Source organism: Manacus candei, unplaced genomic scaffold (assembly GCF_025592945.1).
Source record: "Manacus candei isolate 608988 ecotype Guabito, Panama unplaced genomic scaffold, ASM2559294v1 h1tg000031l, whole genome shotgun sequence".
NCBI lineage: Eukaryota > Metazoa > Chordata > Aves > Passeriformes > Pipridae > Manacus > Manacus candei.
This window is the reverse complement of record NW_026138079.1, coordinates 645,081-667,252: the sequence shown is the minus strand read 5'-3', so window position 1 is coordinate 667,252 and position 22,172 is coordinate 645,081. Positions and strand designations below refer to the sequence as shown.

General features: G+C 57.4%; 1 protein-coding gene across 7 annotated transcripts in view; it reads right to left on the bottom strand.

The window, feature by feature from the left end:
• STIM1 (stromal interaction molecule 1) overlaps positions 1 to 22,172 on the bottom strand; it is a 69,852-nt gene that overhangs the window by 16,244 nt on the left and 31,436 nt on the right. For all 7 annotated transcript variants that reach the window (XM_051791196.1, XM_051791197.1, XM_051791201.1 and 4 more), the window contains 7 exons: positions 19,781 to 19,892; positions 18,720 to 18,835; positions 11,302 to 11,479; positions 7,575 to 7,752; positions 3,727 to 3,894; positions 2,081 to 2,181; positions 289 to 524 (listed from right to left, as the gene is read on the bottom strand). In XM_051791196.1, the coding sequence (XP_051647156.1) occupies positions 289 to 524; positions 2,081 to 2,181; positions 3,727 to 3,894; positions 7,575 to 7,752; positions 11,302 to 11,479; positions 18,720 to 18,835; positions 19,781 to 19,892 (1,089 nt within the window). The remainder of the gene's footprint in view (positions 1 to 288; positions 525 to 2,080; positions 2,182 to 3,726; positions 3,895 to 7,574; positions 7,753 to 11,301; positions 11,480 to 18,719; positions 18,836 to 19,780; positions 19,893 to 22,172) is intronic.

Here is a 22,172-nt window from a genome sequence, read left to right as displayed (position 1 = left end):
CAGACACAGCCCCCCAGCTCACAGGGACCCCACAGACACAGCCCCCCAGCTCACAGGGACCTCCCAGACACAGCCCCCCAGCTCAGAGGGACCACTGAGGCACAGTCCTCCTGGTCACTGAGACCACCCAGACCCCAGACACAGCCCACAGCCCCCACCCAGACACAGCCCCCCAGCTCAGAGGGACCTCCCAGACACAGCCTCAGCCCTCAGGGTGCCCCCAGCCCCAGCCCAGCCCCAGCAGCCCCCAGTAGCCCCCAGCAGCCCCCAGCAGCCCAGCCCACGTACATTGGATGGACATGGGGGACACAATCTCCTCGTCCAGGTCGTCCACGTCGTCGGTCATGATGAAGTGGGAGGGGTTGGGCCGGGGGGTGCCCACCCAGCCGGGGTCGATGTTGAGGGCCGAGGCCAGGCTGTGCAGCCCCGGGTTGTTGACGATCTGGAAGCCGCAGAGCAGCTCGATCTGCTGCCAGCGGTGCAGCCGCTCCCGCAGCGCCGCCGTCACCTCGCTCAGCGCCTGCCTGCGGGGGGATGGACCCGTGAGGGACACCCCAGAGAGCACAGAGGGGAGCCAGGCACCGGGGGGGACACCCCAGAGAGCACAGAGGGGAGCCAGGGACCGGGGGGGACACCCCAGAGAGCACAGAGGGGAGCCAGGGACCGGGGGGGACACCCCAGAGAGCACAGAGCACAGAGAGGGGAGCCAGGGACTGTGGGGGGACACCCCAGACAGCCCACAGCATAGAGTGAGGAGCCAGGGACCATGGGGAAGGGTAAGGAGTGAGGGGGGACACCACAGACAGCCCAGACCACAGAGAGGGGAGCCAGGCACCGGGGGGGACACCCCAGAGAGCACAGAGTACAGAGAGGGGAGCCAGGCACCGGGGGGGACACCATAGAGAGCACAGAGAGGGAAGCCAGGCACCGGGGGGGACACCATAGAGAGCACAGAGCACAGAGAGGGGAGCCAGGGACCAGGGGGGACACCCCAGACAGCCCACAGCACAGACTGAGGAGCCAGGGACCATGGGGAAGGGTAAGGAGTGAGGGGGGACACCCCAGAGAGCCCAGACCACAGAGAGGAGAGCCAGGTGCCATGGGGGGACACCCCAGACAGCCCACAGCACAGAGAGGGGAGCCAGGGACTGTGGGGGGACACCCCAGACAGCCCACAGCATAGAGTGAGGAGCCAGGGACCATGGGGAAGGGTAAGGAGTGAGGCAGGACACCCCAGAGAGCCCAGACCACAGAGAGGGGAGCCAGAGACCGTGGGGGGCACCCCAGACAGCCCAGACCAGAGAGAGGGGAGCCAGGGACTGTGGGGGGACACCCCAACAGCCCACAGCACAGAGCAGGGAGGCAGGGACTGTGGGGAAGAGTAGGGAATGAGGGGACACCCCAAACAGCACAGAGTAGGGAGCCCAGGGACTACAGGGAAGGGTAGGGAATGAGGGGGGACACCCCTCAAACCACCCCAAATAAAGAGTCCTGGGGCCCAGCTTTGTATCCAAAACTTGAGACACTTTTCATTCCACTTTCAGGAGTGAGGGAATTAAAAAACTCAGCGACGACTGAAATATCCAGGGATAATGACAAGGGGGGAGGGGTTCCCACTGCCAGAGGGCAGGGTGAGATGGGATACTGAGAGGGAATTCTTCCCTCTGAGGTTGGCAAGGCACAGGTTGCCCAGAGAAGCTGTGGCTGCCCCTGGATCCCTGGAAGTGTCCAAGGCCAGGTTGGATGGGGCTTGGAGTAGCCTGGGCTGGTGGAAGGTGTCCCTGCCCATGGCAGGGGGTGGAACAAGATGATCCTTAAAATCCCCCCCAACCCAACCCATTCCATGATTCCATGATCAAACATCCTGCAGCCTCCCAAACCCTCATTTTAATAGGACTCTTAATTGCTCCACATAACTGTGATCCCTTGTTTCTCACAGGTAAAAGGTTATGGATAACAAGGAGCAAGTCCAATCCCAGGCCACCAAAGTCAGGAGAAGTTCAGTCAAGTGAGCCCAAAGCCCCGCCCAGGTGCCAGGACAGCCCAGCCCATGGCACAGGAGGGGTCACCACACACTCACTTTGCAGTTAAGATCTTGTGATCCACGTCGTCCAGGGAGGAGCTGTGAGCGACGTGGAACGTCCCAAACAGCGTGTTCCGCTTCTTCTTGATCTTCTCAGCCTGGAACATCAACACAGAAGGGTCACAGGATGAAGATGACCTGCTGTCTCCTCCAGGACATGAACATCCTGGATGGGCTGGGACAGGAACAGTCCCTGCAGCCTCCTGCACGTGTGGGAACAGCGGGAATGGTGTTGGGACTGAGGGATGTCATTCCCTGGCACGGGGGTGAGCAGTTCACCAGCAGCAAGTACCAGCTGGAGGTTTCATGCTCCCTTCTCCCAGCTTCCCAAAAATCAGGGGGAACTGAACTGAAGAGAGAGAACTTTGAGGGCAGGGGTGGAGTCCCCATCCCTGGAGGGATTTAACAGTCCTGTGGATGTGGCACCTGGGGACATGGGTCAGTGGTGGCTGTGGCAGTGCTGGGGGAATGGGTGCACTTGAAGGTCCCTGAGGGCTTTCCAAACCCAAAGCATTCCATGACTCCATGAACCAGGCACCTCACTCAGTGAAGGGCCCTCATAAAACCTTGGCTTGTCTTTCCAATGAGCAACCACCCAACACACCCCAGTGATGCCCAGGGGCTGTTGGCTTGGGCAAGGTTTTGGTTTGAGGTTGGTTTTGTGCCACTGTATGAAAAAAAAAAGCCTCAACCCACAGCTCTTCAGTTCCCAGCTCCAGGGGGAGCTTTGGGACTTGGGGAAGCCAAGGATGTGGATGTGAGAACTGACACAGCCCAAGGAAAGCTGTTGAAATGCTAGAATGCTCCCAATAAAGGAAGATTAAGGCAGACAGATTTCCCTCCCTGCCAGCCCTGCAGGCTGTGTATGGCCATGGAGACAAGGACATGTTACAACAGCCTCCCTGTGCCCATCCCGTGGGGCTGGCACACAGAGCCCAGGGAATGGGAATGCAGCAGGGATCCACCCCATGGATGGCACACAGAGCCCAGGGAATGGGAATGCAGCAGGGATCCACCCCATGGATGGCACATTCACTCTGGGATTTCACTGCCTGGGCACATCCAGCCCCTGGAGCAGGGATTAGGCTGAAGAGGTGCAAAGCCTCCTGCTCACTGATTGCCCAGGGCAGCAATCCCTGTCCCACACCTTCCCAAGGCTCCAGTGACATCCAGCCAGGCCCTGCCCAGCCTCCTCCTCCTCCTCCTCCTCCTCCTCCTCCTCCTCCTCAGTCCTGTCACACCTCAGGGAAGGTTTGGGCTGCACTTATAAAAAATGCAGATTCAGGGCATGAAAAAATAAAACTGCCTTTGACCTGAAGGAGGGCAGGGTTAGATGGGATATTGGGAAGGAATTCCTGTCTGGGAGGGTGGGGAGGCCCTGGCCCAGGTTTCCCAGAGAAGCTGTGGCTGCCCCTGGATCCCTGGAAGTGTCCAAGGCCAGGTTGGACGGGGCTTGGAGCAACCTGGGCTCAACAACCCCATGGCAGGGGGTGGCACTGGATGGGCTTTAAAGTCCCTCCCGAGTCAATCCATTGTGGGATTCTGTGATTCCATGAAACAAAGAAGGTGCAGAGAAACCAAACTGTGCAGGTTCCACCCCCAGCCCTGCCGTGGGCCCGGGACGAGGACGGTGCAACTCTCACCCCTTCCTTGGCCACCAGCAGCTGCTTCTCCGCGTTCTGCTTCTTGATGTTGTAGTACTGGACCTCCACCTCGTGGGTCAGCTGGAGCCACTTCTGCAGGGCCTCGGGGGCAGCCCAGCTGCAGTGGGACTCCAGCTCCTTCTCCGCGTTCTTCAGCGCCATGCGGACCTGCAGGGGAGCGCCGGGATGGACACGCTGCCCTCCCACAGCTCAGCCCACCCCTCCTGCCAACCCGCCCCTTCAAGGCACCAGAGCAAGGACAGAGGTGCCCACACAGCCCCATCCCTGGCAGGGCTGCAGCAGAGGTCCTCAGCAGAGGCCCTCGGGAGGAGCGGTGCCATCCTGGACCGCAGGCACAGGAGGGAGCACAGCCACCCACAGACCAGGCTGCTGCTCCGAGCACCAGAACCACCTACAGGCAATTCCTTTCATCCTACAGCTGAGCTCCTGCCTCAGAAATTCCCAGCCAGCATGACCCCTCCATGTCGGCTGCTCTGCCACCAACCCCAGGAAAACCCTGCAGAGCTGACAGACAGCACAGGGCACGAGGGAGTTAAAGGAGAACTGGGCTGGAGGGGAGGACGCTCAGGGTGTTTACTGCAGCCTCCAGACACCCCTGCAGAGCTCCCTGCCTGTGTGTAAATCCCACGGATCCTCCCCTGGAGGCAGCATCCCTGACAGGATCCCTGTCTCACCCAGCTCCCAGCCAAGCCCAGGGAGCTCGTCAGGAGACACTTCCAGGCTGGAGCAAGTGAAGCAATATTTAGACACAAAGCATGTGCTGCTGGTCAGGAAAGGAACAGCACGGCTGGAATCAGCCTTTCCTGGGGTCTCTCATTCCCCCCCAGCCCAGGCTCCCACACCCTGACTCATCCCAGAGAAGGGAGAGGGTACAAGATTAGAAGGAAGTGGGTGAGAAGCCAGTTGAGGACACCCAAACGTCACAGAAAAGCCTTTAGTGCTGGAGACCATCAAGGATTAACTCTTCCCTTCCCCTGCCCACCACGTGGAGAGGCTTTGGCACACCTGGAGCCCGACACAAGCCCTGCAGGAAGTGAACACTGGAGGGATGCAAGGACGGGAATGTGATCCCGGGACAGCCCCATCCACGGCCGGGACTCCCCTGCCCCCAAGGCCCCCAAGGCTCAGGGGGTTGCCTGGTTTTACACTGTCCAACCTGGTTTTACACTGTCCAACCTGGTTTTACACTGTCCAACAGGTCTCCTGGCTGCTCTCCCCCCGAGCAGCTCCCCGAGCGTTCCCTGCTCCCGCTCCTCCCAGCCCACGGGCACAGCCCCTCCCCTGGCGGTGGGCGGGTGGAGAAGCGTTTTGTAAAGGATTGCTCAGACTTGGATCTCTTCCCTCAGCGTGTTATTTAACTCGGTCACGTCTCACCCAGCCCACGGCTGTGATTCCCAAGGAGCCCAAAGGCATCACAGGCGGATCCTCTGAAATCCAAGAGTTTATCCCAAAGGCATCACAGGCGGATCCTCTGAAATCCCAGAGTTTATCCCGAAGGAAGGTGCATGGGGGCAGCCCGGAGGCACTGCACACAGGAGGTCAAGCCCTGCCACCCCGTGGGTGGGATTTGGGCTCCTTGAGTACAAAACTGCCTAAATCAGCCCCAGAGTTCCAAACTCACAATGGCAGACCCCGGGTTTTTCCTGGTTTTTCCCCAGGTGCTGCTCCCACCACAGAGGAACTCTGACCACCAACCCCAGGCGTCTGGGATTTGGGAATATGGAGAATAAGTGGGCAGGAAATCTGGCACTGGGTGTTTGGGGTACAGGAGTGCTCAAAACACAGGAACAATGTTTTTAGGGAATGGTGGGAAGGGGAAGTGCTGTGGAACAACAGGCAAGGGACCAGTGGTTGAGATGAGGGTCCACAACCCAAATCCTGCCGGTTCTGCAGGGAATCAGTGCAAACAGGAGCTGGTTAGTGTGTGTCCATTCTCCTGGAAAGATGTCTGAGATCCCATTTGGATCACTAATAACCCCTCTGCTCTGGAGCCAGGCTGGGAGAGCTGGGGGTGTTACCTGGAGAAGAGAAGGCTCCAGGGAGAGCTGAGAGCCCCTGGCAGGGCCTGAAGGGGCTCCAGGAGAGCTGGAGAGGGACTGGGGACAAGGGATGGAGGGACAGGACAAGGAGGAATGGCTTCCACTGCCAGAGGGCAGGGTTAGATTGGATACTGGAAAGAAATCCTTCCCTGTGAGGGTGGGGAGGCTCTGGCCCAGGTTGCCCAGAGAAGCTGTGGCTGCCCCTGGATCCCTGGAAGTGTCCAAGGCCAGGTTGGACGGGGCTTGGAGCAACCTGGGCTGGTGGAAGGTGCCCCTGCCCATGGAAGGGGGTGGGACTGGATGGGCTTTGAGGTCCCTCCCAACCCAAACCAGTCTGGGATTCCATTCTGTGATGCTCTCAATGTCCTCCAGGTCTGCAGCCCCACTGGGGTTGTGGTCTGGGGGAGGGTGACCCAGCAAGGAGGGTTGGATGGACATCCCAGGAACACAACTCCAGCAGGGTGTGTGGGATGTTTCACTTCAGTGACAGGAACCACCTGGGGCAGTGGAAGGTCCTGGCTGATATTCCCTGGGATCAGGGAATACGGAGACCTGGGAGGAGCTGTGGGGTCAGTGGGGGTGGCTGGTTAATGCCAGGTGTGTCCTGGGGCTGCTGGGTGGTGCTGGGGTTACATCACACGGTGGGTCAGGGGGACAGTCCGTACTCACCCCGCCGCCCTCCCGACGGACACTGCGGAACAACAGAGGCACGTCAGCTCCTGCACTGGGAATGAGGGGAGCTGGCAGGGGCACCTGGGCTGCTCCAGAGCTGGGAGCTGGCTGGGAACGAGGGCTGGGGGCACCTGAGCCCACCCAGCCCTGTCTGGTGGCCCAAAACACAGGGACCCAGTTCCTGTTCGTGTCAGGACGGACATCCCAGTGCCTGTCCTGAAATGGAGCTCAGTGACCTCGTGGAGAGGCTGGACAGTCACTTAGGAGGGAGGAAGGATGTTGGATCAGGAGAGCAAGGCTGGAAACAGTCACCTTCAGGTCTCTGGGCTGTTGCTGCTCCAGGTAGGAAGGAATTTGCTGTTGGCACACCTGGTTGTGCTGCCCCATGGCTCCCGGGACACTTGGTCCTCCCTTGCCAGTGGAAACCCTGGATTCTTGCCTCGTTTTCTTCCCCATCCTCCATGGTAGCAAAAAAGCTTGGGCACAGTCAGGAGGATGTGCCAACTGCCTTGGAATAGCCAAGGACCTTGCCTGGCTCCTGCAGTCCTGGCTCATGCAGCTTCACTTTACACTGATCTGGAGCTTAAAGGCAGGTAGGAACTGTCCCTCAGGTGAGACAGGAAACAGCTCCTGGAACTGTGGGTTTGGACTTTCTTGTAGGTTTGGGGAGGTTTAGGTTGGATATCGGGAAAATTTCTCCATGGAGAGGGCTGTCCAGGGAGGTGGTGGAGTCCCCATCCCTGTGGGGATTTAACAGCCATGTCCACGTGGCACTTGGGGACATGGTCAGTGGTGGCCTTGGCAGGGCTGGGGATGGTTGGACTCCATGGTCTCCAAGGGCTTTCCCAACCCAAACTGTGTAAAGAACTGTTTCCGCACAAGAAAGCACGGAAAGCACAACCAAACTCCTCCTAAATCTCTCCTAAAACCACGGATACAAAAAGAGAAAGACCTTATGGTTTGGAGAGGGGGAATTCCCAGAGGGTGCAGCTCCAGGGCAAGGGACGCCACGTGGTGCCAACGTGAACATTCAGTCCCCTGATTTCTCGAGGGAAGAAGGCCCTGCTGGCCTGGCTGACACCCCCCCAGTGGCAGCACATCCCCCGTGTCCCTCACCTGCTCCAGCTCCTGCTCGGCGTATTTCTGCCGGCTGAGCTCGTTCTCGGTGCCCTCGCGCAGCTCCCGCAGCCGGTGGGCCTCCTGCTTGGCCATGCTGATCTCGTCCTGCAGCTTCTTCTCCAGGTGCACCTTCTCCACCTCCACGGAGCGATGCTCCTCCTGTGCCTTCTGCAGCCTGGAACACACACAGGCACGGGGCTGGGCTGGGCTGGGCTCTGTGGCCACGGGCAAGGAGCCCCCGGGGCAGGGGCTGCCCCCACAGCCCTGCCCTGCCCTCATCTCTGCCCAGCCCTGCCCTCATCTGCCCCGTGCTCACGGCAACACACACCTGGAGGGGCAAGGACAAAGTGTTTGGGAAGAAATAAATTGTCAGCTGCTCAGCTTTGCTCATTTATTGAATGCTCAGGATGCATTTCCTTCATTTTCCAGAGCGCATCCAAATTTCCTTTAATAAGCCTCAAATTAAGTTGAGTTTTTGGCGTTTTCCAGAAGTAAAAACTTCAATAAAGCAGAGGAGGGGCAGATCTGCCTGAGCAGGTCTGACCACCCAGAGGGGGTGGCTCCCTGTTCCCCTCCCAAAGGCCTTCAAACTCGGACACGTCTTAATCTTGCCTGAAGTTCTGATTTTTCCTCACACCAGCCCTGCCAGCCCCTGCCCAAACCTGACCTGCCCCTCCCCAGCTGGAGGCCCAGGCCCTCAGTGACCAGGACTATCCCAGGAATCGTCCCTCCCGTGCCAGGCGGGCTCTGCCCAGGCTGTTCTGCTGGCCCTGGATTAGGATTAGGATTAGGGTTAGGATTAGGATGAGGGTTAGGATTAGTCCCCACTCCAGGCCCAGCCCAGAGCCTGAGTGGTGTCCCCAGGGAGCCACATGGGGTGGCTCTGCGATGGACCCTGTCAGTCTCTCCCACCCCTGGTGATTTTTAGGATTCTATTGAATTGTTAATAACAGAGGCTGATTTTCTAACTGTGATCGTCTGTGCCTGGTCCATCTCGGGAGCCAGACAGGTCCTGGCAGCCCCAGAGATGTGAAACTCGATGGTTTTATGGCCCAAGATGGTCCCCAACCACCTTCTCACCCATCAGACCCTCTCTGCAACAAGGCTCAAATCCCAGAGATCCCCTCTCCAGGGCAGCTCCTCAAGTCCCTGTACCAGGAAGGTGTCATCCAGGTGTTTTAGGAATCTCCTGGACCTGTCCCAGCTGTGTGGTGTTCCCAGGTGACCCCCAGCCAGTTGAGCTCCCCCCAGAGTGGTTAGGTTGGAGGTGTCCCTCAGATCCTTAAACAAGAATTCCTTGGAGTTGCCATCCTGGCTGGGTGGCCCAGAGCAGCCTCCCATGATGACATCTGTGCCATCTGTCCCTCAGTCACGGAATCACAGAGTGCTTTGGGTTGGGAGGGACCCCAAAGCCCATCCAGTGCCACCCCTGCCATGGACAGGGACACCTTCCACCAGCCCAGGGTGCTCCAAGTTTATCCAACCTGGCCTTGGGCACTTCCAGGGATCCAGGGGCAGCCACAGCTGCTCTGGGTCCCTTGGGGGCTCACAATCCAGGTGCTGGTTTTCCATACAATCCACACATCTTCAACACAGCCCTTCCCACACGTTCAGGCATCAGTGGGATGTGCCAAGACACCATGAGTCATTTAATGGACTGGGAAGTGTCACTGCTGAAGGATGTTCTCAAAGGTATTTGGAAGACGAATAAAAAACAGGCTTTTGTATCAACATTCCCATCTCCTCAGGACCATTTCTGAGCTGTTCAGCAAATCACAGCACCAGGCTCAGCACCCTGAGCCTTCCTGAGCTCTGCTCAGCACTGAGCTTCACTCAGCCAGGGAAGGAGGGGCCTTCAGGCTCTGGAAAAGAAGCTTCTGAGCAGAACTTCAGCACAATTTATCCACAGGTCCAGCAGAACTGGTGCTGCCCAGAGTCTGACGTTCCCACAGCAGCTGAGGACCACAACTGAACCTTGCTGGGGCCAAGGAGTGAGGAACTGAAGGAGTATTTGAAGTATTTCCCCTCAAGGGGCCTCAGCAGGTCCCCAGTTCACCTCCCAGCCCTTGAGCTGGGTGCCCTGGGTGGAGGACGAGCCCTCCCAGCTGCTCTGGCTTAAGGCTGCAGGCTCCAGCTAAGCCGGGCACAAGTGGTTTTGTGTTTCCTCCTGTCGGAAGTTCAGAACTTCCCAGGAACAGCTCCTTGTTTACCAGGCTCCCAAGGTCGTTCCCACGGGCACATTCCCCGCAGCCCCTCGGAGTCTGGAGCTCTGAGGTGACCCCTCTGAGGCCTCCTGGCCTGGACACAGCGCTGCTGCTGCGGGACATGGACGTGGAAAAGGCGTCCCTGTGGCCTTCTGGATGCAGGAAAAATAAACCAACCTTTCTCTGGGAGTGTTTCCAACCTGTAGCTCCTGGAGTCCCCGTGGAACCAGCTGTGGACTGGAGCCGGCAGAGGGGAAATGCACTTTGTCTCCAGGCTGAAAATCAGGTCACACCCTGTGGTGGCACCACCCCAGCGTGGCATCACCCCCTGGGTGCTCTCAGGTGTCTGCTCTCCTCACACACACAGCTGGTGCCACCCCACTGGAGGAGGAGGAGCCTTTCCAGCAGCACTCACGGGTGGGACAATTCCCTGAGGATGTCCTGAGCACACGGGCAAGGACCCAGGCTGGGGGTACACATTCCTAACACTGGGCTGTCTGCAGGCTCCAGCTGGACATCCCTGGGATCCTGGGGCTTGCACAGGTCACTCATTGCCCCCCCATGACTGGCCAGGATGGGTATCTGGGATCAGGCTCCATGTTCCACTGGGAACATGACCATCACCTTATGTAGCAGTCAAATCAAGGTTTATCCTCCAAAACTACACTCAAACCTCCTGGGAAGCAGCTCCAGCCCCAGACTGTCACTCTGCTATTTGCTAAATCTGCCCCTAAAATATCTTGCTGCCAAAAGACCCCCCAGGTTTGTCATCCCCAGGGATGAAGGCTCTTCTCTGTCCCAGAAACGGGAGGATGATCCAAACCAAGGAGTGACAGGGACGGGAGAGGAGCCCCTGCAGGTCCCTCCTGCTCACTCAGGGGGGAGCAGCCGGGGGGATTCTGCCCCTCTGCCCTGCCCAGGTGAGACCCCCCTGCAGAGCTGCCTCCAGCTGAGGAGACCTCAGAGAGAGGCTCCAGGAGAGCTGGAGAGGGACTGGGGACAAGGGATGGAGGGACAGGACAAGGGGGAACCACCAGAGGGCAGGATGAGATGGGATATTGGGAAGGAATCCTTCCCTGGGAGGGTGGGGAGGCCCTGGCACAGACAGCCCAGAGAAGCTGTGGCTGCCCCATCCCTGAAGAGTCCAAGGCCAGGTTGAACAGGGCTTGGAGCAATCTGGGTTAGTGGAAGGTGTCTCTGCCCATGGACTGGATGAGCTTTAAGGTAGGTCCTTCCCAACCCAAACCATTCCATGGTTCTCTAACTCTGGAGGAACAGGCCAGGTGAGCACACACACACCTTCAAACACAGCCTAGGAAGTGAACCCCTGCAGGAGCCCAGCACCCATCCGAGCTCTGGAGGCTGCTGGCAGCTTCTGCAGGTCCCTCAGGAATGGACTGACTCTGGTGTGAGGCACCACAACAGCTAAAACCAGTATTCTCTGGAATCTAAAGGAACAAGGACCTTGCGGGGAGAAGTGACAGCTGAGAGCTCCAGCTGGGTGGACACACAGAACCTACCGCTCCTGAAGGTCGTGGAGAGACTGCTCAGCTCTGTGGAGACCCTCCAGGTCCTTCATCATCTTCTTCATGTGCTCCTTGGAGTAGCGGTTCTGGATGTAGGCGAACCAGCAGCCGCCCACCCCGATGACGATGGACACCACCAGCATGAAATCCTTCAGGTGGTTGTGTCGGGTCACTGGAAGAGACCAGAGACAACCCTGAACCCCAGGACTAACTCCCAAATCCTTCGACTGCACCGGAGCGGGACAGGAGAACTCGGGACAGCTCTGGAAAGAACTCAGGACTCGGAAAGGGAAGGAGCTACTTTGGTGTCTAAGGGGAACACCAGAGGCTTCACACCATTCATTCAATTTGGAGACACACACAAAGAAAAGAAGCTGAGATTCCAAATCTTACAGCTCTGATTTGCCTGGCAATAGGTGGTACAGCAGGGACTCCACACAGGAACCCCCTGAAGAGCTGTGCTCTCCTGGGGCAGCACAGGCAACACTGAGTACGAGGATAAGCAAGATCAGCAAGAGCCAAGAAGGAAATAATTGGAAAGAATAAACTGAAGGAACACAGCTGTGATCCCAGAGCTGCTGGGGCAGCACAAGTATCAAACTGCCAAGTTGCCAAACCTTCTACAGAGTCACAACTCAGTGTGGAAAATCCCCTTTTCAACAGTTGCTTCAAAAAAAAAGGTGTGGACACGTGAGGGAAGGAGAGGAAATAAGAGGGGGCTTAAGTGCCACACAGAGCTCGACAGAGACAAGCAGACTTTTTTTCCCTGTAACTATTTGTCGAATCCTCACCCAAGTGTGTGCTGAGAAGGCCACAAAGCAAAGAACAGCTCAGTCACGTGAGCTCTGACTCAACGTTCCGTATTTGCTGGTTTTAAACCCAATGAGGGGAGACTCACTCCAGATATTGGGAAGGAATTCCTGGCTGGGAGGGTGGGGAGGCCCTGGCCCAGGTTGCCCAGAGAAGCTGTGGCTGCCCCTGGATCCCTGGAAGTGTCCAAGGCCAGGTTGGACGGGGCTTGGAGCAACCTGGGCTGGTGGAAGGTGAGCCTGCCCATGGCAGGGAGATTGGATCAAATGGACTTTAAGGTCCCTCCAGAGCCAAACCCTTCTCTGATCACTAAAATATGTGTCACACTGGCAGAGCTGGGGGAACAGGGAAGGGGCCCTGGGAGGTGGAAACCTGAAGAGGGATGTAAAGCACACCATGGAACTCCAGGGCTCAGGGGCTGCCCAGCAGCCCCACACTGGATTGACCCCCGAGGGGACAGTGGTGCCTGGGATGGAGGGGCTTTCCCTGTGGGGGGAGAGGGACAGGACCTGTCCCAGGTGCCCAGCAGACACCCAAGCACCATCTCCCTCGTGGTGGACACCAGGTGTGACCCATCACCTGAGAGTCCCATCACTGTGACCCCATTCCAAGGTAAATCCAACCCCGGAGAAATAAACACGGAGAGCGCCGGGCCCGCGGCCCACCCCGGATGGATTATCACAACATCCTCTTCCTAAGCAGCACATCCTGGCAAGTCGCTGCAGCTCTGAGATCCTGAATGCTTTCCCTTCCCCTCTGGAGGCCCGTGGGGGTGACGTGTCCAGGTGCTTTGTGTCCCCTTCCCTGCCGGCACAGCCGCCCCAGCCCCGGCTCAGCTCGCCCAGGGCTGCCCAGAGCAGCCCCTGCCAGCCCCACCCGCCCTGAGTCACCTCCTGCTCCCAGTGCCAGCACCAACCACGCTTGGATCCGGCCTGACAGCACTCGGGACATCCCTCCCCTGCACCAGCTCTGGCTCGAGGGGAGTGAGTAAGGAAACCAAGGAAAACTCAGCTGGGATGTAAATGTAGAACCACGGAATCCCAGACTGGTTTGGGTTGGGAGGGACCTTAAAGCTCATCCCATTCCACCCCCTGCCATGGACAGGGGCACCTTCCACCAGCCCAGGTTGCTCCAAGCCCTGTCCAACCTGGCCTTGGACACTTCCAGGGATCCAGGGGCAGCCACAGCTTCTCTGGGCAACCTGGGCCAGGGCCTCCCCACCCTCACAGCCAGGAATTCCTTCCCAATATCCCATCTAACCCTGCCCTCTGGCAGTGGGAAGCCATTCCCTGTGTCCTGTCCCTCCATCCCTTGTCCCAGTCCCTCTCCAGCTCTCCTGGAGCCCCTTTAGGCCCTGCAAGGGGCTCTCAGCTCTCCCTGGAGCCTTCTCTTCTCCAGGTGAACCCCCCAGCTCTCCCAGCCTGGCTCCAGAGCAGAGGGGCTCCAGCCCTGGAACATCTCCATGGCCTCCTCTGGACTCCTCCAGCAGCTCCACATCCTTCTGCTGTTGGATCCCAGGGCTGGAGGCAGCTCTGCAGGTCAGAGTTGCTGCCCCTGGACTTGTTGTACCAGGACTTTCTGTAACTTCAGCTCCTGCCCTGCTGCACCTCCCGCCCTGTGCCAGAGGCCGATGGCCGTGGGGCCGTTCCCAGCCCAGGCTCAGACTGTTCTTGTCCAGTTTACTGTGACTTCAATCCCCCTGGATTTGTCCCTCACCCCTGGCTGGCACAGTCTGTTCACAGCCTGTTCTGCTCCCATGTGCCTCGGCTGCTCCTGCACTGTCACCCAGCACCAGGCACAACTTACACCTGACAGGCTGCAGGAGAAGGGAAAGTGCCCCATGGAAGACTGACTCCTCTACCTCTTTTCTTCCCTTTTCCTGGGGGAAAGAAGGGAGAACAGGCACAGTTTTACTGAAGACTGTGGTTGTTCCACTCGACTGCAAGACAATGTCCTGTGGGGTTTGCAGCTCTGCCTTGGCTTTGTGCTTGAAGGAAGGTGAAAGGATCAAAAAGGGGTGAAGGTTTGAAACTGCAGGAGGGACAATTTGGATTAGATATCAGAGAAAAGCTTGTACAGTGAGGGTGGTAAAATGGAGATGCTCCAAGGGCTGGAGCCCCTCTGCTCTGGAGCCAGGCTGGGAGAGCTGGGGGGGTTCCCCTGGAGAAGAGAAGGATCCAGGGAGAGCTGAGAGCCCCTGGCAGGGCCTAAAGGGGCTCCAGGAGAGCTGGAGAGGGACTGGGGACAAGGGATGGAGGGACAGGACGCAGGGAATGGCTTCCCAGTGCCAGAGGGCAGGGATAGATGGGATATTGGGAAGGAATTCCTGGCTGGAGGGTGGGGAGGCCCTGGCCCAGGTTGCCCAGAGAAGCTGTGGCTGCCCCTGGATCCCTGGAAGTGTCCCAGGCCAGGTTGGACAGGGCTTGGAGCAACCTGGGCTGGTGGAAGGTGTCCCTGCCCGTGGCAGGGGTGGCACTGGATGGGCTTTGAGGTCCCTTCCCAACCCAAACCAGTCTGGGATTGCCTGTTGATATCCAGCCCCAGCCCTTTCTTGAGTCCTTAAAACTCTTTTATTTGCCAGTGAACCCCCAAGGTAACTGTGGAAAGAAAGAGCTGTCCTGATTTCCCCTGGCCATAAGAGCAGCCAGGCTGCTCAGATTCCCTGCTCCTGCCTTTGTAGGGTCACAGCTGTCCCTCCTCTCAGAGATCCCAGCCCTGAAGCTCCATATGAATGCCCAGGCACCCCTGGCACACGGAGTGAACAAACCATGGGATAACAGTGCCAGACCCTGGGGAGCCCATGGAAGGGCCAGGGCTGCCTTCCAGCCGAGGTGCAGGTACTCCAAACCCCATCCAGGGAACTGTAAATATTTGGGATGGATGGTGAATCTCAGGGCAATAAATTCAGCTGCTGTTTGCTTAGGAAATCCTCCTGCTTTAAACAAATAATGATTCAGCTGGGCTCAAATGACTTGTCAAAAACACGTGTAATACAGTGCAGGGAAAAAGGAATTGGTTCCAGCAGTTGCTCCAAGTCCTGTCCATGCTGGCCTTGGACACTTCCAGGGATGGGGTATCCATAACTTATCTGGGCAACCTGTGCCAAGGCCTCCCCACCCTCACAGCCAGGAACTTCTCCCCAGTTCCTAAACAGAATCATATCAGAGAATATGGACAAGCATCCATGGCTTGTGCCCAGCTGTGGAACAAACCCCACCTGGGGGACCCCTGTCCTGGGATGTGGGGCCATGGAAACCTCTCCTGAACCCCCACGGGCACCACACAGGTGCCACTCACTGGCCTTCGGAGAGGTGGCCAGGACAAGTCCCTGGCTGGATGGAGGGATGGATGGATGCCATCCTGGATGGATAACCCAGTGCACAACATCCTGTTTGTCTCTGAACCTCAAACTCTGCCACCAAGGTGCCTTGAGCCATCTGTGAGGAGACAAATGTCTCGGTCTCCATCACTTCAGGGTTAGAAAAAACCAAAATTTAACTTCACTTCTCACCAAAAATATCCATTGTTCTGAATTTTACTGCTTGTTTTCTGAAATTCCCCTCTCCTATTCCCCTGTTTCTCCTGTTTTCCCTCCCCTCTCCCATCCCTGCAAGTGTCCAAGGCCAGGTTGGACAGGGCTTGGAGCAACCTGGGCTGGTGGAAGGTGTCCCTGCCCATGGCAGGGGTGGCACTGGATGATCTTTATGGTTCCTCCCAATCCAAACCAGTCTAGGATTCCATATTTCACCTGAAGTTGTCCTATTTTGTGCTGGATGAATTCCTGAAGCACAGGAACAGGACACCAAAGGGACAGACACAGAAGGAGCAATCACTTCATCTTGCTCAGATCATAATTGCACCACACTCCCTGCACCTGGCTTAATTACAGAGCTGGAGTGGTCAGACCTGTTTGCTTTAGGAAAGGGCATGCCTGGAGTCTGGCAGCAGAACCCAGGAGCCTCTGGATCCACATGGAAATGGGCCAGGATGGAAAACTGCTGCTGGCTGAACCTCTGCCACGAGCCACAGGAGACACCAGAGTAGAAACTCTGCAGCCCTGGGGTGGGAAAGGCTTCCCCCAGCAGCAGGATACCCTGTGTCCCTGTGCTGCAATCCCAATCCCCAGGGACAATGCAAGAACACCCTGTGTGTGTCCCTGTGCTGCAATCCCAATCCCCAGACACAATGCAGCACACCCTGTGTCCCTGTGCTGCAATCCCAATCCCAATCCCCAGGGACAATGCAGAACACCCTGTGTGTGTCCCTGTGCTGCAATCCCAATCCCCAGGGACAATGCAGGACACGCTGTGTCCCTGTGCTGCAATCCCAATCCCAATCCCCAGGGACAATGCAGAACACCCTGTGTGTGTCCCTGTGCTGCAATCCCAATCCCAATCCCCAGGGACAATGCAGAACACCCTGTGTGTGTCCCTGTGCTGCAATCCCAATCCCCAGGGACAATGCAGGACACCCTGTGTGTGTCCCTGTGCTGCAATCCCAATCCCCAGACACAATGCAGGACACCCTGTGTCCCTGTGCTGCAATCCCAATCCCAATCCCCAGGGACAATGCAGAACACCCTGTGTGTGTCCCTGTGCTGCAATCCCAATCCCCAGGGACAATGCAGAACACCCTGTGTGTGTCCCTGTGCTGTAATCCCAATCCCCAGGGACAATGCAGGACACCCTGTGTCCCTGTGCTGTAATCCCAATCCCCAGGGACAATGCAGGACACCCTGTGTGTGTCCCTGTGCTGCAATCCCAATCCCAATCCCCAGGGACAATGCAGGACACCCTGTGTGTGTCCATGTGCTGTAATCCCAATCCCCAGGGACAATGCAGGACACCCTGTGTCTGTGTGCTGTAATCCCAATCCCCAGGGATTGCAGCTCCTGCAGCCCAAAAGGTCACCCAGCCCTTCCCGAGGCTGCTGGTGGCTGGTGAAAGGAGTTTTGCAATCCCTTCCTGAAGGAACTGCTCTAGGTAAACAGCCTCGAGCTGTGACTGGAGACCAAGCCACTCAGGTGACCAGAAAACAGGAAATTTTACCTTCTAGAAAGGGTTAAATCTCTACTTCAGCTGCAGATTTCAGGTGTGTTTCCCCTGAAATACACACAGCTGATCCACACAGAGCCACGGAATCCCACACTGCTCTGGACTGGGAGGGACCTCAAAGCCCATCCAGTGCCACCCCCTGCCATGGGCAGGGACACCTTCCACCAGCCCAGGGTGCTCCAAGCTGGCCTGGAACACTTCCAGGCCCAGGGCTCCCAAGTCTGTCCCAGCCCCAGGCTGTTCCCAGCCTGACCAGGACACTGGGACAGGTCACTGCACACTTTCATCCCCGTGACCCAGGGAGGCTCATTCCAGAGCCAAAGGAGCCAGGGCAGAACGAACAGCTCCAGCAGGGAGAACAGCCATTAATCTCAACCCATTACAAGCCATTCACTTGGCCATTTACAGGGCACCAGCAACTGCCAGGGAAATTCCACCCCACAGGAGTCGCTGGGCTGGAGCTGCTGTTGGACAGGGCTTGGAGCACCCTGGGCTGGTGGAAGGTGTCCCTGCCCATGGCAGGGGTGGCACTGGATGGGCTTTAAGGTCCCTTCCCACCCAAACCAGTCTGGGATTCTTTAATTGATGCTTAAAAAGCCACTTAAAGAACAGAGGAAGCACCAAGTGGTGTTTTCAGCAGTACAAACTCCAGCCCTCAGCAACCCCAGCTCAGGGAGTTCCTGGGCCATTTCACCCCATTTGCACCCTGTCACCCTCATTTTACACCTCCTGCACTGGGGACACACGACAAGTAAAAGGGGAAGAGGAATTCTGTGTAGGGAGAACTCAAATCATGCACAGGGGCAGCACAGCCTGCCCTAAAATCCCCCTTGCCTGCACAGAGCTGGGCCCTGAGCACCTCCCCAGAGCACCCAACGCCCATGGGAAAGCAATGACAGGGAGGGAGGGAGACAAAAGCACCTTGAACTGGGAGCAGACAAGAGCCAAAGGGAAGGGATGCAAAGGGAGCACCTTGAGCACACCCAGATAGGCATCAGAGGGCTTGAGATCCAACTGAGCCTGGAATGAGCTTCAAAGGAGCTGCTCGTGTCAGCCATCCTGAACCCAGCCTGCTGCTCCCTCCCTGCTCCAGAGGCAGCTCATCCACAGCCTGAGTCACCGACAGAGCCCCAGGACACCCAGGAATGGCAGCAGCTCCCCTGGGAACAGGCAGGGCCGCTGCTCTCCAGCCCCTCAAACCCCCCCATGAGCACCACAGGAAGGACAGACGGGAAGGTTTCACCCTACGGACACAGGAGATCCCAGCAAGAAGGTAGGTCTGCACCCCTGGGAGCAGCTCCCAGAGATGGGAATGCCAGCCCAGGATGCCTCTGAGCTGCAGAGCTGCTCCCACAAATCCAGAGACAACCTGCTCCTGTTCCAGGGAGCCGCACTGGGACGATTTCCCGGGGTGAGGCAGTTTGGGTCACCCAGGCCTGTTTCATCCGAGCAGACACAGATCCCTGGGATCGACAGCCCCAGCACCTGATGACCTGGGGGGTCTTTTCCAACCTCCAAGATGCCATGCCCTGGAACCGGGGTACTCACGGAGGGGGGGCCCGAAGAGCACCGTGTCCAGGGCCTTGAGCTGCAGCTTCTGCCGGTGGCTGCGGTCGGTCATCTTGAGCACAGTGCCCATCATGGTGGCATTGTTCACTGCCAGCCTGCGGGGAGAGCAGAGCAGCACTCACTGGGGTTCACAGCGGACCAGGAGCAGGAACAGGGACACCAGGGGAGCAGGACATGAGAGCTCCCTGCTATCAGCACAAAGGAAATCCCTCAGTGTTGGTGTCTCTGACCCAGGGTGTCTCTAGGACAGGGTTTACAGCAGCATCTTTGGGAATGGAGAGAGCAAGGAAAACCAAGGCCAAGCCTATTTCATTAATCCTGACAGCCTGAGGGACTGATTTCCCACCAAAACCCATCTTCTGGTGTCCTACCAATCAGTAATAGTTGTTTTTTCACCAAGTCTCCACTGCCTTTGCCATCCTGTGTCACACCACAAACCACACTTCTCACTCGGAAGAAATGTGGACACACCATGTGCTGCCTCAAAAACCTCCTTGTTTTATTCCCAGTTAACTGGGATTTATTCTCAGTTAATCCCTCCTCCCCAGTCAGTTTAAAAGCCCCTTTTTCAGTGACAAGAACCTTTCCCAAAAAGCTGCACTGAGGTTTTTCAAAACTGTTGCAAGTTTAGGCCAACTCACAGCCAGTGTTTCTCTTATCCTGGCATTATGGAATGATTTGGGTTGGAAGAGACCTTAAAGCCCATCCAGTGCCACCCCTGCCATGGGCAGGGACACCTTCCATCAGCCCAGGTTGCTCCAAGCCCCGTCCAATCTGGCCTTGGACACTTTTGGGATCCAGGGGCAGCCACAGCTTCTCTGGGCAACCTGGGCCAGGGCCTCCCCACCCTCACAGGGGAGAATTTCTTCCCAATATCTAACCCAGATTTCCCCTCTTTTCTCTCAAAAATGGAGCAGAACAGGAATGAGACTTTGCTCTGCCCATGCCAAGGAATTACATGTGAAGTCAGGAGCTGCCTGGGATGTGTTTTGCCCCTGGCACACGTCCCAGAGGCTCCCAGGGACACGGAGGGCACTGACCTGGGCATGGCGTGGCCGCTCAGCTGCAGCTTTCGGAAGGTCTCCTCGTACTGGGGCAGCTCCACGTAGGTGATGAGCCACTGAACCACCTCGTCCACCGTCCAGTTATACACTGAGGAGAGGCACAGGACAGGCAAACAGCTTATCAGGGGTCCTCAGCCCCCAAAATCACCCACCAGCAACAGCAGAGCTTCACCACACACTCCCCAACCCGCCACCCTCTGCGAGGGAAAAATCCCTGCAGAGTTCACAGACGACCCCCTGCAGTGAGGAAGGATCCCCTGGGATCACAGAACCATGGAATGACACAATGGTTTGGGTTGGGAGGGATCTTAGAGCCAGCCCCTGCCATGGGCAAGGACACCTCCCACCAGCCCAGGTTGCTCCAAGCCCCGTCCAACCTGGCCTGGGGCACATCATTGCAACACATGTTTTTTTAGGACAGAGGGGCCTTTTTAATAATTTATCAACCTCTGTCCTTGCTCAGACAGGCTGAGCTCCTGCAGCACCTCCCCAGGCTGCAGCAAGGCTGGGCTGGGAATCCCCTCCTGCTGACAGTCAGCTCCTCACACGCCCTGACATCCCCCATCCATCTCCTTCACACCCTCTCCAGCAGCCAAGGCAGGAAAAGGCCCATTTCCTCTGGCTCCCAGGGCAGCAGAGCTCCAGGGCCTCTGCCCAAATGTCAACAGTGACTTGGCCCACAAGTATGAGAAACATCTCCCTGCCAGCTCCAGAGAGCCCAACGCCTCCGACTGGGAGCTCAGGGAGTGGGAGAGAGGAGAGGGAGAGGTGAGGGAGCTGGGAGAGATGTGAGGGATATGAGGGAGATGTGAGGGAGCTGGGAGAGATGTGAGGGATATGAGGGAGATGTGAGGGAGATGAGGGAGCTGGGAGAGATGTGAGGGAGCTGGGAGAGATGTGAGAGCTGAGGGAGCTGGGGGAGATGTGAGAGAGCTGAGGGATGAAGGAGATGAGGAAGCTGAGAGAGTTGGGAGAGAGGAGAGAGCTGAGGGAGCTGGGAGAGATGTGAGGGAGAGCTGAGGGAGCTGGGAGAGAGGAGGGAGAGCTGAGGGAGCTGGGAGGGAAAGCTGAGGGATGAAGGAGCTGAGGAAGCTGAGGGAGCTGGGAGAGATGACAGACTGAGCCCAGCACTGAGCAAAGACAGCAAGGCTCCAAAGGAAGGTGCCATCCCCAGAGGTGTTTATCTTGGGAAGAAATCCCTGAGAACCAAGCTGGAAGCATGCACACTTGCCAAGATGAGCAGGTCCCTGCCCTACCAAAAAGGGCTGATCTGGTACTTCTGTGGCTCACCCAGGGCTTCATCTGTCAGGGCTTACACTTGTAAGAGCATCACAGCCTTTATATTTTTTGGATCATTAAGGGGCAGAAATAACTTTTTATTTTCCACAGGTGCCCAGGAACAAGATCAATGGAAGGGAGGAAAAGCAAAGGCTTGGAAACAGCTGCAATGGGCACAGCTGCCCTGTCCCTTCACAGCACCTTCTCACACCCACAGGGAGGAGCAGACCTTTCCTACAAGCCTGATTCCGGTTTTATGACTGAAGTTCAAGCTCCAAGATTAGGCTGGATATATCCCTGGAAGTGTTCCAGGCCAGGCTGGACGGGGCTTGGAGCAACCTGGGATAGTGGAGGGGGTGGCCCGTGGCAGGGGGTGGAACAGGAAGGGCTTTAAGGTCTCTTCCAACCCAAACCTTCTGTGATTCCAGGATATCAAACCATCCTTTGGATATTTATTTTATCAGCCAGACCTACGGGATGATGAATGGGAAAACAAGAGCAGGAACTAAGCCCAGCCCTGGGAAACTGTGATGCCAGAGCAGCCCTGCCAAGGCCGTGGCAGGTCCGTGTGTGCCAGGAGCAGGGAGAGCAGAGCAGCTCAGCAATTAAGGGACCTGGGGAGCATCGTGGGATGTTCTCCTCCATCCCTTAATGATTTCTGCCCTCTGCCAGCCGACACTAAAATACACTCCAGGCAAAGCCCTGTGTAAACAGCCGGGTAATGGGATAAATATTCCTTACAGGAGGTGTTCCTGGGACACAGAGGACACGGCGGCCCAGGGGAGCTGTGGGGTCACAGGGTCCTGGAGGGGGAAAAGCCCTCGGAGAGCACCGAGTCCAACCATCCCCCAGCACTGCCAAGGCCACCACTCACCCACATCCCCAGGTGTCACATCCCCAGGGCTGTTACATCCCCACAGGGATTTCCACCACCTCCCCAGGGATGAATGACACCATTTGGGAACAGCCTGAAGTCATTTCCACGTGGACTGGACTTAGGACACTTCCACTTCCAGGACTTTATTCTGCTTTCCCTTCACTGTAGGAAGGAGCTTTTCGGGTTCAGAAAATTTCTGCGAAGGAAAACACG